The sequence below is a fragment of the Schistocerca nitens genome, chromosome 3, assembly GCF_023898315.1.
Source record: "Schistocerca nitens isolate TAMUIC-IGC-003100 chromosome 3, iqSchNite1.1, whole genome shotgun sequence".
Taxonomy (NCBI): Eukaryota; Metazoa; Arthropoda; class Insecta; order Orthoptera; family Acrididae; genus Schistocerca; species Schistocerca nitens.
Genome location: NC_064616.1, coordinates 84,817,951 through 84,836,808, shown reverse-complemented (window position 1 = coordinate 84,836,808; position 18,858 = coordinate 84,817,951). Strand labels below are relative to the sequence as shown.

Below are 18,858 nucleotides of genomic sequence, written 5' to 3'. Positions count from 1 at the left end.
ATGGTGGCAAAGAAGACTGCCATCTTATTATAGAAAACAAGTGACATAGCTCAGCTTCATGCTGGTAACACTAAGTAGCTACAGCCTGATGACTTATCTGGTGTAGTGGTAATTTTGGTTACAGACAGATGCGCAGAATTGCGTTTAAAATTTGGAAAACAACAATAAGCAACTGAATATTGTCAGTTTCATATAATTTAAACAACTTAAGCAACACGTCAGGAAAGTTCTCAGGAGACAAGAACATTTTCTGTTACACATCTAATTATGCCAATGATGAGAGCTACAAGTTACCACACTGTCTAGTCTGCTCAACTACAGTGCGAGTTCCGTGCGAGTGATAGCCACTTTTTAGTTACCCAACTGTAGCAGCAGTACGGAGTGGTCCACCCGACCACAGTGGAGTTCAGTACAAGCTATGGTCACTTCCTGGCCGACTGACTACAGCACCATTCCAGCACAAGCAGACTTTTCTGTGTGACCGTTCCCTGTATTTCCCTTCACACATCTTAAACATAAATTCTGTACCAAAACATCTGTTCTCACCAGCTTAATATATTGTGCATCCCACATCGCAGGTCGTTCAGGAAGTCTGCAGAAGCTCACTGGCTGTGCGCTGCAGCTGGGAAACTTTATGATGGTGGGGACTTCAATTTGTTATAGTTCAGCCAATTTTTATGAAATATTTGTGAATTATATATAAAAATGTTCCTTGTAAATCAGTCTATCTATTAGTGAAAATCATATCAAAATCCTTACTGTAGGTGCTAAAATTAGCCCAAACACAGAGACATAAACTGTGGGAGACTTTAATTTATATATGTATAGATAAAGTGAGGCCAGTGACGGTAAAATAGGTATGTTTCACTACACTAATGGGTGCAGATTTTCAGCAGTAGAAGTGAAATCTTGCCATGCTTTTTTGTAAACCAGTTTCCTCAGTAATGAATGTCTTGTTCAATTTGTAATCATTTCACAAGTATGTAGGCCCCACAGTATTTTTTGGAGTCAGCTAGCACTCAACAGTACCCCGACAGCCTTGAATGGCTTTACTGAAAATATCCACAGTCAGAGTGAGCAATAAAAAAACACTGTAGAAATACAAACCCCAGGAATGTGTTCATTGATGTTTTTTGTAATTATTGTTTCTCATTATTTATTCACACTTAATTCACTGTAAATTCATCCACTGAATAATCTGTAATTTTAAATGAATTTTTCCTTAATTATTTGCAGAATGGGCAATGAAGCATGGTCTCTGGGGACATGCTTTATTCCTTGCCTCAAAAATGGATAAGCGAACACATGCTCAGGTCATGATGAGATTTGCCAATGGTCTGAAGATGAATGATCCTTTACAGACATTATATCAGCTTATGTCTGGTCGTCAACCTGCTGCTGTTACAGTAAGTATTAATAAACTTTGTATACAAATATTAATAATTTCTATGAAACTAATTGATTTCAAACAGTTTGAATAGATAACTGTATCCAGGTGGTATTTGAATTATGTTTCTTATGAGATGAAGTGCGTCTCGGAAGGACCAGACTATTCTAATGTCCTGTTAAAATTTCCCCTTCTTGTTATTTCCTTAGTCCTATCCGGATAGAAATTTTTCTGCAGTCTCCTTTACCATCAGACAGTTGGGTGTTTTTTCTAATTATGTTATGAAAATAAGTCCTCATATTACATTAAGGACTAAGCGGCTATTTTTGTTGGATATTCTTCACTGCATGTGTTTGTTTTTAACCTTTTATTTCATGCAGGAGCATATTTTGTACAACTTCTATGAGATAAACATAGAATGTACATCCATGTGCAAAATTTGGGTATTTACTTTTAGCTCCATAGATACCTACAGATATGTAAACTGTGCTGTATGTTCCAGCTGTTACTGTTGTCAATACAGCCACAAAGTTTTTCGTGGTTGATATTGTCATGTAGAATGGTCTCGGTGATTGTCACATCAAATTGGTGTAGACTTCGTTGATTGGCAATATTCTCCACTGTCATCAGAAAACCAACTGATTCACAATAAGATGGCAGTGGTCTATAGGTGTTAACTTAGTTGTGCACCCCTATTTGCAACTTCAGACAACATCAGGGGCCGCAGCAAAATATAATCTCCAGCGACACTGTTCTCACCACTGTGTAAAATATATGGTTTCTGCTTATCTGTAATCTCTTTGTATAAAATACCTGCTTCCGCACATTGCTTTATGTATGTCCATGTATAAAACTATTGTTCAATAAAGGGATTAAAGTATCTTGTGAAAGGAAAAGGAAATTTTATCTATTGGCATGAATAAGCAAAGATCCTGCTGGAGTTGCACGCTACAAAAAGTACTCATAATTATTAAGAAAAGTTATTAAAAAGTCAAGAAACATGCACATTATGCTATAAATCAGTAATTCTGGTAACAGACTTAAACCTGTGTGGAATGCAGTGAAATGAGTGAGAGTACAACAGGCCACTCTGCAGCGGAGTGTGCGCTGATATGAAACTTCCTGGCAGATTAAAACTGTGTGCCCGACCGAGACTCGAACTCGGGACCTTTGCTGCAGAGTGAAAATCTCATTCTGGAAACATCCTCCAGGCTGTGCCTAAGCCATGTCTCCGCAATATCCTTTCTTTCAGGAGTGCTAGTTCTGCAAGGTTCGCAGGAGAGCTTCTGTAAAGTTTGGAAGGTAGGAGACGAGGTACTGGCAGAAGTAAAGCTGTGAGTACCGGGCGTGAGTCGTGCTTCGGTAGCTCAGTTGGTAGAGCACTTGCCCGCGCAAGGCAAAGGTCCCGAGTTCGAGTCTCGGTCGGGCACACAGTTTTAATCTGCCAGGAAGTTTCATATCAGCGCACACTCCGCTGCAGAGTGAAAATCTCATTCTGGAAACATCCTCCAGGCTGTGGCTAAGCCATGTCTCCGCAATATCCTTTCTTTCAGGAGTGCTAGTTCTGCAAGGTTCGCAGGAGAGCTTCTGTAAAGTTTGGAAGGTAGGAGACGAGGTACTGGCAGAAGTAAAGCTGTGAGTACCGGGCGTGAGTCGTGCTTCGGTAGCTCAGTTGGTAGAGCACTTGCCCGCGCAAGGCAAAGGTCCCGAGTTCGAGTCTCGGTCGGGCACACAGTTTTAATCTGCCAGGAAGTTTCATATCAGCGCACACTCCGCTGCAGAGTGAAAATCTCATTCTGGAAACATCCTCCAGGCTGTGGCTAAGCCATGTCTCCGCAATATCCTTTCTTTCAGGAGTGCTAGTTCTGCAAGGTTCGCAGGAGAGCTTCTGTAAAGTTTGGAAGGTAGGAGACGAGGTACTGGCAGAAGTAAAGCTGTGAGTACCGGGCGTGAGTCGTGCTTCGGTAGCTCATTTGGTAGAGCACTTGCCAGCGAAAGGCAAAGGTCCCGAGTTCGAGTCTCGGTCGGGCACACAGTTTTAATCTGCCAGGAAGTTTCAACAGTAATATCCTCAGTAAATCACAGTTCTGATTTCAGAAAAATTGCTCAGTTTTAGAATACCATTTACACATCCACTCACCAAATTTTACAAGCATTAACAAACAAAATAAGGCTGGTTGATATTTTCTATGAATTATCTAAGGCATTTGACAATGTAAATTAGAATATTCCCTTGGATAAACTTGAGGTTTTATGAAATTGATGGTATACCCAACCTGTGGGTGATGCCATATCTAACCAAAAAATTGCAGAAAGTTGTACTTGGTTCAAATTCAACCAATGTAAGCAAGGGAGATTCTTCTGACTGGGGAGAAATCACTTATGGGGTTCTACAGGTCTCATTCTTAGGTCCCCTATTGTTTCTCATATATGTAACGACCTACCTAATGTACAAGCAGCAGAATTATTTATTTTTAGAGATGAAATTAGTATTGTAATCAGTCTAAACATTTATACGGCAGCAGAAGAAATGGTAAATATTGTTCTTAAAAGTATAATATTATTGAATGGTTTTCTGTGACTGGTTTCACTCTGTTTCAAAGATACAGAGCGTATTCAGTTCTGCACATCTGAAACAACTTAGGTCAACCACATTTATACTTCAAACCGTTGCAAATCTTAGGGGAGAGACAAATCAGTAAGTAGACGTATTTTGTGTATTTTCATTCAACAGTGTCATGTGAAATAGTGTTCTGGATAACTCAGTTTTAAGAAAGTAAGTCTCCATAGCACAAAAACATGCTGTAAGATTAATATTGGTACTTGCCCATGATCATCTTGTAGATGTCTCTTTAAGGAGTTAGACATTTTGACTAGTGCTTCGTAGTATATTTATTCCTTAATGAAATTTGTTTTAAATATTATGCTGCAGTTCAAAACGAACAGTGATGTACATAATTGCAATACCAGAAGAAAAAATGACATTCATTACTCCACTTTAAGGCCGTCTTTAGCACAAAAAGAGGTTCACAATTGTGCTACCAAAAATTTTAATCACTTACTAAATGTTATAAAGTGTCTGACAGGGGGTAAAACTAAATTTGAAAGCAAACTGAAAAATCTTGTCCTTGTCAACTCCTTCTATACTGTAGAAAAAGGTATATTTTTGTAATGTGTAAAAAGAGGTGGGTGGAGATCACTAGTTCACATCAGTGGTTTTTTTTTTTTTTTTTTTTTTTTTTTTTTTTTTTTTTTTTTTTTAAAAACTACTTGTAAATGGTCAGCATGTTGCCATATTTACATATGAATGTGTAAGGTAAATGCAAACAGACTAAATAACTCACTGTTAAAATTGTTAAGGAACATTCTAATATCTGTGGCCTCTTTATTGCCCTGTTCCAGTAATTTGAAGTATGGACTTCAATCAGTCTTAACCTCAAAATCATCTTGTGGCAAATAGCTCTAACAGTGAATATTACAAAAGTCTTGGACTCCAAGGCTTTGTATATTCTTCACAAGTACATCTCTGAATTTCTTAGTTAACTATATTTTTCTTGAAACACTAACACTATTTCTATTAATATGATGAAAAATTCAGTTTGCAGGTAAGTATATACTTTATGGGATATAAATAATGTAAGGAGTAACTTAGCTTATTGTTGAGTTGCCAGCAGGCATATAAACAAGCCAGAAAGCAATGCTAGCTTTCAGACAAATCATTCATTAGCCATAGTACACTACATATACACCTGCATGGCTACACGATTTTAGAACTGCAATTTGACTTAAAAAGGTTGGTGTCAGGTGTGGTGGGTGAGGAGAGAAACGGGTGGGGAGTGATAGCAAGGATTGGGAGGAGTGGCTGATGGCTGGGAGGGAGAGGCAGTAGGTGTACATGATAGAAATGTGGTGATGAGCTAATTCTGCTCGCAGGCTGAGGGAGTTGTACACAACGCACAGTGACCTGGGGGAGTGGATTGAGGAGATGACGCAGAACAGAGGAAATGGTGACCACACAGAGGAATATGTGAGTGCTGGGTAAATGAATTTAGGGGCATGAATGAATGTGGGTGTGGGGCAGGGGCTAACAGAACTTGAGGCGAGGAAGACTACGGTATCAGAGGATGTGTAGTGATGCCAGAGAATCTGGAATGTCATGAGGGACGTCTCAGCTGTCATATTTTTAGCCCATCGGCTCTACTGCTGAGGCACGTCCTAGTGTACCTGATGCGGTTGATCCGCTGTCACATCAGGGTGAGTGACAGTTGTTAACACTTATGGGTAGCTCGAGGTTTAGGGCCAATGTAGAGGCTAGCTGTCTGGCCTCGCCTATTTGCCCTGTGAGTGAACAGGTGGCCATTCCTTCAGCAGGGTCTGAGCAGGCATATTTGCTAGCGATTTGCTAGCTACTGGGAGTTCCAATGTTCAGCACATTATGGTTCCCCTTAGGAAGGTAATGTTCAGGGCTGGAAAGAAAACCAATGTGCACTCGGTATATCTGCCGAGGGTCCTCATCAGAGGTGTGGAGGCAGCCTCGCCTACAACTGTTGAGTGTGAAAGGTGTAGTCATTTGCAAATTGTGGCTCATGTTGACACCAAGTAGAGTAGAGGCTCTCAACCAAAGACTTTGTCGACTCAGAGACAGTCCTGGCTGCAGATTTCTGGACCTATGTTATTGATGGGTAATTTTAGGACTCCCCTTGATATGTCAGGGGTGCACTACACAAGGGAAGCAGCTACTTGGTTGGCAGAGTACTTATGGAATGCACGTGTTTTTTTTAGGCTAGGCAGTAGTTTAAGGTAGTCTGAACACTCACCAGCCAATTTGCAAATAGGGAAATCATCCCATGTTCGTAGCAAAGACACTTTGACAGTCAAACTTTTATCAGTAAATTGGCCAAGTATTTGTAACATAGTTTCTGAATTTACTGCCCTCCAGGGTAGTTCTCGCACTCAGACTATCCTTGGGCCCAAGAGCTGACTGAAACCAAAAGGAGAAATCTCGAAGATATTTAGCGAGTTATGGAATGTATATTGGAAAGACAGATTAGAACCCATAGGAGGGGAAGTGTCCATTGCAGTTGACAAAAATATTGTTCCTATTGTCGTTGAAATTATGACAGTGAAGTTATCTGGTCCCATATAAAAGGTCATAGTGAAATCAAATTAACTGTTATATATTTTTACTGGCAATCTGATTCGACTGTGATAGCTCTAGAATCATTCAAACAAAAAGTCTACAGTCATTAATGCATAAATACCCAGTTCATGTGGTACTAGTTGGAAGCGACTTTTAACCTACCGAGTATAGACTGGGACGTCTCTGGATTCATTGTAGGGGTACAGACACAGTCCTGTGATGTACTTTTGAACATCTTTTCCAAAAATTGTCTTGAGCAGCTAGTTCAGCAGCCCTTGTGCAATTTAAAGTGTCTTAGACCTTGTAGGTTCAAAGAGGCTTTTGTTATAGACGGCATCAGTATAAAGACAGGGATTAGTGAACATGGTGTCATCATGGCAGCTATGGTTACTGAAGTTAATAAATCAGCCACCACTGTCACACCTCAGCAAAAGATCTGGCCAAGAACCAAAGAAAATTGTGGTCCTTTGTAAAATTGCTAAGTGGGTCTAAGGCTTCCATCCAGCCACTTGTCGACCAGTCTGGTGTGGCAGTAGCAGATAGAAAAATGAAAGTCAAAATTTTAAATTTTGCATTTAAGAAATGGTTCATGCAGGAGAATCGTACAGACATACTGTAGTTTGACCATCAAACAGACTTTGGTGGGTCAATATACTAATAAGCAGTCCTGGCGTAGAGAAACAACTGAAAGAGTTGAAAAAAAGTCATTTTCCAGGCCCGGATGGAACCCCAATTTGGTTTTACAAAGATTACACTCGGGCACTAGCTCCCTACTTAGCATGCATATATCGTGAATCTCTCACCCAGTGCAAAGTCCTAAGAGACTGGAGAAAAGTGCTGGTGATACCTATGGATAACAAGGGTAGAAGAATGGACCCACAAAAATTACACACAAGTGTTTTTACCAAATCACTTATGATGTTTCAAGTGGCAAAATTCTGTCCACTGTACACTTTTGTGTAAAGATCATGTTCCTTGCAGGACACGTGACCAAGCAGCTTGTGGCTCAGATGTAGGCTGCATATCCCTGCTAATATATGGTAATTGTTTAGGCAAACATTCAGTTTGGGGTGACTTACGTCCAGCCTATGTCAAAGAGCAGAAACTACAAGAAATAATAGTTATAAAAGGTGCTATGTGATGAGGTAACAGCATAATTCAAATACATATAGCGTGTATCATTTCTAACCTAATGTTTCCCATTGTGAAACAGTGTTAATACGAGGGTTGTTTTTTAAGTAAGGGCCGTTCGCGCGTATAGTCCCGTAGTTCGCGCGAACGCCGCAACAAGCCACCGCGCCACTTGCCGGCATCCTTCCCGTTCACACTGATGCAAGTTGCAGCTTTGTAGCTGACGTGTATGCATCGCTGTGCTACTTTATAATGTTTACAATTATTGAATCGCCCGCTGCGTGTGAGATACGGTCATTGATAAGTTTTTTGACCGCGAGAAGCCTATCAGCTGCAGAAAGTCATCGTCAGTTAGCAGAAGTTTGTGGCTTGAATGCAATGAGTGAAGGTAAAGTGCGTCAGTGGGTTAGAGAGTTTAAAAATGGCCGTCAAAATGTCCATGACGAAGAACGCTCAGGCCGGCCCTCTGTGATCACTGATGATTTGGTGGCTGCAGTCAAAACAAAGATTCGTGAGGACAGAAGATTCACAATTTCCACTCTTTCTTTGGAATTTCCACAAGTTTCAAGATCGGTTTTGTACAAAATTGTGTCTGAAAACATAACTTCAAGCAACTGTGTTCTCGATGGGTACCCAGACTCCTCACAGAGGACCACAAAGGGAAGAGATTTGCCACTTCATTGGACTTTTTGACTCATTACGAGGAAGAAGGGGATGACATGTTGAGTCAAATTGTCACTGGAGATGAAACATGGGTATCCCATATCACTCCCGAAAGCAAGCAACAATCGATGGAATGGCGACACCCAGCCTCACCCGTCAAGGTCAAAGCCAAACAGACGCTGTCAAAGCGCAAGATTATGGCAACTGTGTTCTGGGACCGGTGCGGTGTTTTGCTAGTGAACTTTATGCCACGAGGAACGACAATCAACTCAGATGCCTACTGTGCAACTCTAAAGAAGCTCCGCAGAGCAATTCAAAACAAAAGGCGCAGCATGTTGACAAAAGGAGTTTTGCTCCTGCACGATAACGCTAAGCCTCACACCTCTCAAAAGACTCGAGATTTGATTGATTATTTTGGCTGGGAAGTTTTGGACCATGCACCATACAGCCCCGACCTTGCTCCTAGCGATTTTCACCTTTTCCGGTACCTGAAACACCAGCTTGGCGGGCAGCGCTTCAATGACGACGATGAAGTGAAAGCGGCCGTGAACTCTTGGCTGTCGGAGCAGGCGGCCGAATTCTTTGAAGAGGGAATTAAAAACTTAGTTGTACGGTATGACAAGTGCTTAAGTAAACAAGGCAACTATGTAGAAAAATAGGTAAAAGTGAGTAGAATCAGAAAATAAAAGTTTTTTTACAAAAGTATTTGTATCTTTTTTTAAAAAATAAAAACGGCTCTTACTTAAAAAACAACCCTCGTATCATTGCAAGTACAAACTGTCAATGTATCAACCAACATCTGTTCTTGCCACTGTACATGCCAATCTGCATGTGGTAGTTTGCCTGTAGCAGATGTTGTGAGACCGTATATGCTCCCTCCCCTCCTCCAAGGGGAAAGGGGCCATGATTTCTACTACAATGGTTAGTTCATTCAATTTTTCTCCACATATCACCTGAAAGGAAGGTTGTTCCAAGAAAGAATAGAACAAATGCAATAAAACAGGGTTTAAAACATAAGAGATGAAAGTACCAGCTATCTCTAATGTTGAAGATTGGGAAACTGAAGTTGTTTGCTTAAAAGAACCATTAAGTTGGTATAGTCGAGTTCCAATGTCATTGGAGTCCTGTCAAAGATGCAAAGAGAGAGGAAAGAATAAATATACCAGTAGATGATGGAGGCACTGTGGAGCCATATGACTGGCTTCAGAAATGGGGGGGGGGGGGGGGGACTTCAGTTCCTAGAAAAAAAATGTAACTGTGTGTCCAAGTGTCTAAGACATATATATATTAAGTTTTCTGCTGTCATTAAGATAAGGGGATGTCATTCCCTCAGAAAGAATAACTTACATGGTGAAATGGCCAAGGCACAAGAAGCAGTGCTCATATGTGATATGCCCATCATTTGTCACCATAACCACCATGTTACAGTTGGTAGCCGTTGCAGTACATGTGTCATTTCGGATACCAGTGTGCTCCAGTTGTTTGTGAAATAATAGAGACATTAGACCATGAGGCACTCGCAGAACTGTACGATGACTACTCTCTGGGAAAAGTGACTTGCTCATTAGCGGTCATTTGGGAAAATGAAGTTGTCAAAGTAACATCAAAGGAAATAGCCCAGATCGTGACACATACTTTTAAAACATGTCTCCTTCCATAAGTGCAGTTCAGGTTGCTAGGCTATCTCATCTGACAACTCAAAACAGTAGAAGCATTTATAGGAATGATTATCTTTTCCCCCTCATAACTGGATTTAGAATGAAGAGGCTATTTTGTAATAATGATGGTCACATACCCTATTTCATTATTGATGAAAAGCATATAAGTTACACAAGTAAGTATAAGAGTACTAAAAAATATACCATTATGTGAATAAATTCCTGTTTCCTAAGAACTGAAAGTAGTACACAAGCAATAATATTTCCATAGGCATGCAATTCATGCAGTTATTAGTAATGAAAAAGTACAATGGATTTTGAGTAATCTGTGTACAGTTATAGGTTTATGTGTACTGTTATAAGAATAATTTAATTTTTCATATTAAAATGCAGATGCATTAAACTTTTTATTTTGATCTGCCATTCAGTGCTGTGCAGATGAGGAGTGGGGTGACTGGAAACCACATTTGGCAATGATATTATCAAATTCGACACAACGACCAGAACTCGACCATAAAGCAATTACTACTCTTGGAGACACTTTAGGTACCCTTTGAAACTTCATTTACAATTCTTGTATATCTAATAAGTTCCTTGGTTTTGTGATTTGTTTAATGTTTTTGATCTAATGCTTTCTCACTGTTTCCAGGAGCCAGAGGTTGCCTCCATGCAGCACATTTTTGTTATCTCATGGCTCAGCTCCCATTTGGTATTTATTCCAACAAAGCTTCAAAACTTGTTTTGATTGGCTCTTCCCATGTAAAACCATTCATGGAGTTTGCCACTAATGAAGCTATTCAAATGACAGAAATATACATATATGCATGCCAACTAGCAAATACAAATTTTGAACTACCACAATTCGAGGTACGTGTTATTCTCATCTTTGTAAACTTTCATTTTATTGATTAATCGGAGAAACCTTCAGTAAAAGATGGATATCAATAACTTCTGTCAGTATCAGGCATACTCTAATTATTACTATAGCCACAAATCCATAGCCTTTCTTAAAATATGTTGTACTAACATCATCATGATATATTTTCTGCAATTGTTGTTCAGTACTGCAAAGAAGACATGTTAAGTAGCAGACAGAGACAATTAATACACTTACATAAAGCATCCAGCTACAGCCTTCATCAGTAAAAGAGAGACGCACACCATTCATACACACAAGCAAGCACACCTCATGCATACAACTGCCAACTCTAGCATCCTGGATAGAGATGCTGGAAGTGGCGGTCACGTGTGCATGAGGTGTGGTTGCTTGTGTGTATGAATGATGTGTGTCTCTCTCTTACTGATGAAGGCTGTGACTGAAAGCTTTATGAAAGTGTCTTAATTGTACCTGTCTGGAACTTAATGTATCTACTTTACGGTAAGTAGCAGTCTGTCTTTTCCTACATTGATATTCCTACCTGGAGTTTCATTGTTAAATGTTGTTCATTGTGTGTCATTGTCAGGAATCTCTCTTATTAATAAATTGTCATCATCAGGGAAAACAAGTGACATTCCACAGGTCAGGATGTGAAATGTTTGATCCCTTAATTGAGCAGGTAGGTTAGAAAATTTGAAAAGGATAGTTGATAGGTTGAAGGTAGATGTAGTGGCAATTAGTGATGTTTGGTGGCAGGAGGAACAGGACTTCCCATCATGCAATTACAGGGATATAAATAGAAAATGAAATGGAGTAATGCTGGAGTAGGGCCAGCAATGAATAAGAAAATAGGAGTATGGATAATATGAACAGCATAATGAACACATCATCATAGCCAAGACAGGCAGGAAACCAACATCCATCACAGTAGTACATGTTTATATGCCAAGTAGCTCCACAGATGATGAAGAGATTAAAATAATGTGTGATGAGATGCCATTATTCAGACAGTTAAGGGAAAGAAAAATTTAATTGTGATGGGTGACTGGAATTCAATAGTAGAAAATGGAAGTGAGAGAAAAATAGTAGACTATGAACTTTAAGAACAGAATGAAACAGGTAGCTGTCAGGTAGAATTTTACACAGAAGAAATTTAATCATCACTAATACGTGTTTTAAGAATCGTGAAAGAAGGTTGTATTGTATACATGGAAGAAACATAGTGACACTGTAAGATTTCAGATTGATTATATAGTGGTAAGACAGTGTGTTCAAACCAGATTTTAAATTGTAGGGTTTTTCCAGGGACAGATGTGGACTCTGGCTACAATTTATTGGCTGCAAACTGTAGACTAAAACTGAAAAAAATGCAAAATGATAGGAAATTAAGGAGATGGGGACCTGGATAAGTTGAGAGAACCAGAGGTTGTTGAGAGTTTCAGAGAGAGCATTAAGCGACACTTGACTTGGCACAGATTGAATGAATAGTGTAAAAGTGGAATGGGCACCTTTGAGAGATGAAATAATGAAGGCAGCAGAGGATCAAATAGGTAAAAGGACGAAGACAATAGAAATCCTTGAATATCACAGGAGATACTGACTTTTATTGATGAAAGGAGAAAATATAAATATGCAGCAAATTAAGCAGGCGAAAGAGAATACAGATGTGGAGAGAGAGAGAGAGCGAGAGAGAGAGAGAGAGAGAGAGAGAGAGAGCGAGAGAGAGAGAGAAAGTGCAAAATGGCTAAGAAGGGATGGCTAGGTAGAACTAGGAGAAAGATAGATACCCCTATAGAAAAATTTAAGAGGCCTTGAGAGAAAAAGAGAGGCAGCTGTGTGAATATCACCAGTTCAGAAGAAAACCAGTACTAAGCAAAGAATAGAAATGTGGTAGAAATATGTAGAGGAACTATGCAAAGGAAATGAACTCGAAGGCAAGTTTATAGAAAAGGAAGTAGATAAAAATGAGATGGGAGATATGATACCACAGAAATAATTTCACAGAGCACTAAAAGATGTAAGTCAAAACAAGACATCTGGGAGAGATGGCATTCCATCAGAACTACTAATATCCTAGGGAGAGTCAGCCGTGACAGAACTATTCCACTTGGTGTGCAACGTGCAGAAAACAGGCAAAACACCATCAGACTTCGAGAAGAATGTAATAATTCCAATTCCAAATAGAGCAGGTGGTTACAGGTGTGAATATTACTGAACTGACAATTGAATTAGTCATAACTGCAAAATACCGAGACAAATTATTTACAGTGGGTGAAGCCCACCTCGGAGAACATAAATTTTGACTCCGGAAAAGTGCAGGAACATGTGAGGTGATGCTGGCCGTATAATTTATCTTAGAAGATGCTAGAATAAACTCTTTAGCTAGGGTAAAATATAGGAAAGTGAAAAGATTATGCAATTTACACAGAAACCAAGCAACAGTGATAGGAGTTAAGAGGGGGGTAGGACGTCAAACGGGCCGACTTGGAGCAGGAGAGGCACCACAGGACATTTTATTTTCTACTGTCTATACTTTTACAAATGAATTCATAAAACTGTCAGCATGGTCAGGAAGGATTCGGGATTCACACTCATAGCAGTGGAAGTTCAAAAACATAACAAAATAAATTTTTTTACGTGTGAAATTTCAACATTTTTTCACTTACTATTGGCTGCATTTGTTGCTATAGTTAAATTTTTCTTCACAAGCAACAGAGATTCTTTGACGAATTTTGCACAGCATACAAACCATACTTACAGGTGTATGAAACTGTAGAATTTTCCAAATCTATTAAAAGCTGTGGTAAAAATTGAGATAATTAACTACAAAATTTGATTTTTTTTCTAAACACAAAGTTTAAAACATAACAGCTCTTTCATTTTTTCATAAATTAAATAGATTCTAGAGTTTCAGACACCTGTAAGTATGTTTTGTATGCTGTGCAAAATTCATCGAACAGTCTCTCTTACTTATGAAGAAAAGTGTATCTATAGCAACAAATGCAGTCAATAGTAAGTAAAAAAGATGAAATTTCACATGTAAAAAAAATTATTTTGTTATGTTTTTGAACTTCCAATGCTAAGAGTGTGAATCCTGAATGCTTCCTGGTCATGCTGACAAAGTTATATGAATTTACTTGTAAAAGTATAGACAGTGGAAATTAAAATGTCCTGTGGTGCCTCTCCTGCTACAAGTCAGCCCGTTTGACATCCTACCCCCCTTAAAGGGCAAGAAAGGGAAACAATAAGAAGGGAGTAGGGCAGTATTGTAGCCTGTCCCTGATGTTATTTAATCTGCACACTGAGCAAGCAGTAAAGAAAACCAAAGAAAATATTGGAGAAGGAATCAAAAAGTTCAGGGAGAATACATAAAAACTGTAATGTTTGCCAGTGACTACGGACTGAAAAAATTTGCATTTTGCAATAGATGTGAATTCTGCCTCAAAATGCAAAAAAGCTAAATTTCTTAAGAGATGCTGTTTCAAAGCGAATTGTATACAGATGACGTGTTTATCAGAGACAGGTTGAAGTAGCTTTATCTTCTGCATACAGTATTGAAAATGTAAACAGTTACTAGCATTGTACATCATCTGGCGAAGCCTAGTTTGGTAGGATAATGTGTGCAAGACCCTATTTGGAAAATAAAGTGTATGGACACAATGATGTATTAGTGCACCCAATGATCTGGTACCATGTCATTGTGGGCGGTCGGATGGTTTGTTTAAGTTACATGCCGCATAATGCAACGTAGTACTCAGCCACGAGACCTAGCATGTTATAAGAAGGAAATGTGTATGTTTGTTTGTTAGTTAAAGCTCAAAAGATAGTGTAATGCAGACTGTTTTAACATGGAAAATTAGGTGGCTGGTGTTTTGACCTGTAGTTGCATCAAATACCGCCAGAGGTCAGCCCTGAACTACGTCTTTAACAATACTCTGCTAACGTCAACAAGCAATTTCGCAGTAACTGCCCCCCCCCCCCAAAAAAAAAAATCAAATTGCGTGGTTGAGCCAAATCCGTGGGGATCTCCCAGCCGGTAATGCCATATGGAATATATTGTTACCCTGCACAGTTTTGTTAAATAGAGGAAAATTATTTGTTTATTTAAACCCACAGCTCAGCAGTCAGTGTCACGTAAAGTTCATATACATAATTAGCCTCAAAACTGTAATGTACAGTCTTGATCCTGTGGTTAGCTACTTGGTGAAATTTAGCACTGGCTTTCACAGTTTATGTGACTTGGCGCACTGAACCTAATTTTCCTCACTGTTGGGGCCACATCTGTCCCACAGCTGATGTCTGTCGGCAGGACAGTTCTTTTTCTGCATTACTTAGTTTTCACTCTGTCTGAGACTCATAAAGTTCACATAGACAATTTTTTCTCAGCATCATTCCATGTAAGAAGAAAGGAAAATACACAGAAAGTAGTGAAACAAATATCTCCCCTCGTCCTTGCAACAGGTGTTCCCCCTCATCCTAGTCTGAGTGACCTGCCCTTTCCCCCCCCCCCCCCCCCCCCAACCCATCCATTGTTGCTCCTCCTTGACGAAGGAAGTAACAGTTTGAGAAGGTAGGATAATTCCTTCTGTTTATTGGCAGTACTAAAAATATTACATTCTGAAGGTGAGCAATGGCAAGCATTTGTGTCTCATAATTTTATAATTTTTTTTCTTTCTGTACGTTATAACATTTTTTAAGCTACCTAGCTGAAGGATACCTACACATTGTACCCATAAATCCTAAATGAGCAAATAGTATCTTCACTATACAAAGTAGTACATGAAAAAGTGGTATGGAGGCGGATACCAGTGTAAAATTTCACATCAGTGATTGAAAGAAATAAGTATTATTCAAGTATTTGGCTTATTTTGAAGTAAGAGGAACGTGGGCATTAAAAGCAACAAACAAGAAAAGTCTACTGAACATGGGAATTGTGAAAGGGGGCAGTTAAGCTGCTGGAGGCCACTTCCTTTCTTTGTCTTTGCTAATTGAACTAGCCTCTAGTTAACTTTGCCAGTTTTTTGTTATTGCACATTATACAGTAATTTTTCTACAATGAAATATTGATAACATTGGTCATTTCATAATGATATAGCTTATTATTTTATGAACTGCTTTGGTTTAAGGATTTAATCATTAGTATCTAATACCCATATTATTTGTGTTGCAGGCATACAAATTACTATATGCACTTCGTTTAGCTGAGAGAGGCATGGTTACAGAAGCAATACATTACATAGAAGTTTTGGCAAACACAGTTATGCAGTCAACCATTCAGTATCCTATATCATTCTTAAAACAAATATATGATGCAGGCAACCTTTTGAAATACAGTGACCCTGTTTATACTAGTGGAGTTGAGGACAACACTGAAAGAGATCCTGCTTGGTTGCAAGAGTTGGAGAAATTTATCTTGAACTATGGAGTAAGTAACAATTAGTGCATTGTGTGTGTGTGTGTGTGTGTGTGTGTGTGTGTGTGTGGAGAGAGAGAGAGAGAGAGAGAGAGAGAGAGAGAGAGAGAGAGCATGCACATGCGCCCACCCATACACCACGGTTTGCTGTATTACATTTTGGTAAATTTAAATTGCTTTTGTAATACTCACTTTTCATTAGTCCCACATTTCATTGGATTTTTTTTCTTATCTGTGCCTACATGCCACCTTACATTGTGGGCAGAGGATACGTCTGCTCTACCATAATTTTCCCCCTTCTCCATTCTATCATCGAATGATATCTGGGAAGAATGACTGTTGGGTGAATGAACTCACTTCTGCATTTTTTTTATTTATCATTGTGATATACCATGTCTGTCCAAAAAGTTTCTAGGCTAGATAGATAAAAATAGAGAAATCATGATTTTAATGCTTCGAGTGTTCTACATAGTTCACCACCATCTAATTTAGTATAACACACAGAATATTCATTCAATCATGTGAACAGTAAGAAAATTCTTTCTTGGTGTTGTCATTCAACTTGCACATCACATTGGCAAGAATGTTGGTTATTTCATCAAAGTGTTGACCCTTCATGTGAATTTCTGCACCTAGTTGTTGAGTAGTAGGTTCATACTGTTAACAGCAGACCTCATCACAAATGATAATTTTTTGTTTTTCCCCCAGAAAATAATTATCCACTTCTGTATTTAAATCAATTCATAGCTTGTGTCAATGTGACGTTTTTGTTCAGGAGTCAAGGTGTGTGGGACAAACTTTGCACACACTTACTACTACTTCAAAATATTCTGATGAATGTCTTTAACACTTGATTTAGAGATGTTACTCCGTTGTGATGTGTGACATAACAACATTGTCACACTACAGATGCACATCCCACTGCTTAGTGGTGCCTGTTCTGTCGAATGCACATCCGTTGTTTACAGTTGTTAATTCAAGCTGCCACCATAGTTACTGTGCCGATGTCCCTTACATGCCAGGAAAAAAACCAGTCTTGGAACTTTTTGGATGGATGGTGTATATTACTTACTTCTTGCAGTTTATTGTGTATCGTGGTTAGTGAGAACACTTACTCATTAATGTGGATCTCACTATGTGTATTTTAGGACTTGAAAATATTCAGCTATTAAGGCATTAGTGTGCTGCAAATCCAACACGAGATATTTGCAACTGATGCCAAATACATAACACTATATAAATTTCAGATTAAATCCTTCTCAAATTAACTTTGAGGTTACTTTTTATAGTTAGTAAACTTGTCCTAGATTTTAGGTATATAATATAACTGTATTTGGAATGGTTAGATTTATAACACAATGTTGTTTCAGTATAATTAAACACTGCTGATTGATAGGTGGACACAAGGTCCAAAGAACTCTAAGGCACTCCAGTATATAACATCACCTAAATTACATTCTTGTCCTCATTCATAAACTTAGCAGTACATCACTGTTCAAGAGTATGCCATACAGTATACAGTGATTTTATACTAATTCAAGTTAATGTGTCTCCATATTAGTAAGAAAGTATGCAGTTATGATTGGGATTAAATTGACAGGTGATTGCATGATGCAGTGGGGAAGCATATGTTGACAATGTCTAGTAAACAGAAGTAATAGTTTCACAATGTGTAACCTAATCATGTGACCTAGCATTTAGACACTTCCTGCACTTTTATCAATTTATCCGAACATTCACTGTGTAACTACAAGATATCAATGCTTGCCAAGCATAGAAATTTTGCTTTTAGCCTCTGAGTTGTGCACATTGGGGAGATTATAGCCAGTGTACAGACAGACATTTATAAAGTGAACAGAGTGACACTGCTGGGCAGTCAGTAATGTGTAATATAGCTGTGAATGGGAGGAATGTTATAAAACATCTGAATGAGGATGGTAGTATTATCATTCTCCCTGCTAACAATGCTCCTGTAACAGTAATTATGAATGAATGTGCCCAACTACAATACCGAGTTAGATCAGCAGACATGTATATGTGGAATAAGTAAGGATCCCATCAACAAGGTTTTTGTAACTGTTGTGCAGTTGATAAAGAGGTTCTCAACTGGACTGAGTACTCAGGCTTGTTCGGTTCAGTTGTGTTGCCACAAAGGTTATTTGGATAGCCAAAAATGCACAAATAATACATTCAGCTAACATCTGAAATAATTGCTGTTGGTTCGCCCACCTAGCAGACTGCCAAGTTATTGGCAACACGTTTACACCATGTATGGGCTTACCAGACTTTTACTTCAATAATTAATCATACTTTATCAACAAGTTAGATGGCATAGTTATCTAGGTGGAAGATATATTGTTCAGATTAGATGTAGTATCACTGTTTAGTATGGTTTTGCTTAACGGAGTGTTGGAACAACGGAATCACTGTTTAGTATGGTTTTGCTTAACGGAGTGTTGGCACAATGGAATCAGATTTTAATGCTGGAGACCTGGTTAAATAATGTCTCATGTTGTTGTTGTGGTCTTCAGTCCAGAGACTGGTTTGATGCAGCTCTCCATGCTACTCTATCCTGTGCAAGCTTCTTCA

The 18,858-nt window shown here is 38.9% G+C and overlaps 1 protein-coding gene and 2 non-coding genes across 5 annotated transcripts in view; all 3 read left to right on the top strand.

Annotated features, from left to right (window-relative positions):
* Positions 1 to 18,858, top strand: part of LOC126248053 (protein transport protein Sec16A-like) — a 252,926-nt gene that overhangs the window by 173,681 nt on the left and 60,387 nt on the right. For all 3 annotated transcript variants that reach the window (XM_049948690.1, XM_049948689.1, XM_049948688.1), the window contains 4 exons: positions 1,237 to 1,406; positions 10,408 to 10,525; positions 10,629 to 10,846; positions 16,027 to 16,281. In XM_049948690.1, coding sequence (XP_049804647.1) covers positions 1,237 to 1,406; positions 10,408 to 10,525; positions 10,629 to 10,846; positions 16,027 to 16,281 — 761 coding nt within the window. The remainder of the gene's footprint in view (positions 1 to 1,236; positions 1,407 to 10,407; positions 10,526 to 10,628; positions 10,847 to 16,026; positions 16,282 to 18,858) is intronic.
* Trnaa-cgc (transfer RNA alanine (anticodon CGC)) lies at positions 2,743 to 2,817 on the top strand. The gene has a single exon. It is a non-coding gene; the product is annotated as a tRNA-Ala (tRNA).
* On the top strand, positions 3,044 to 3,118 carry Trnaa-cgc (transfer RNA alanine (anticodon CGC)). Its single transcript has one exon. It is a non-coding gene; the product is annotated as a tRNA-Ala (tRNA).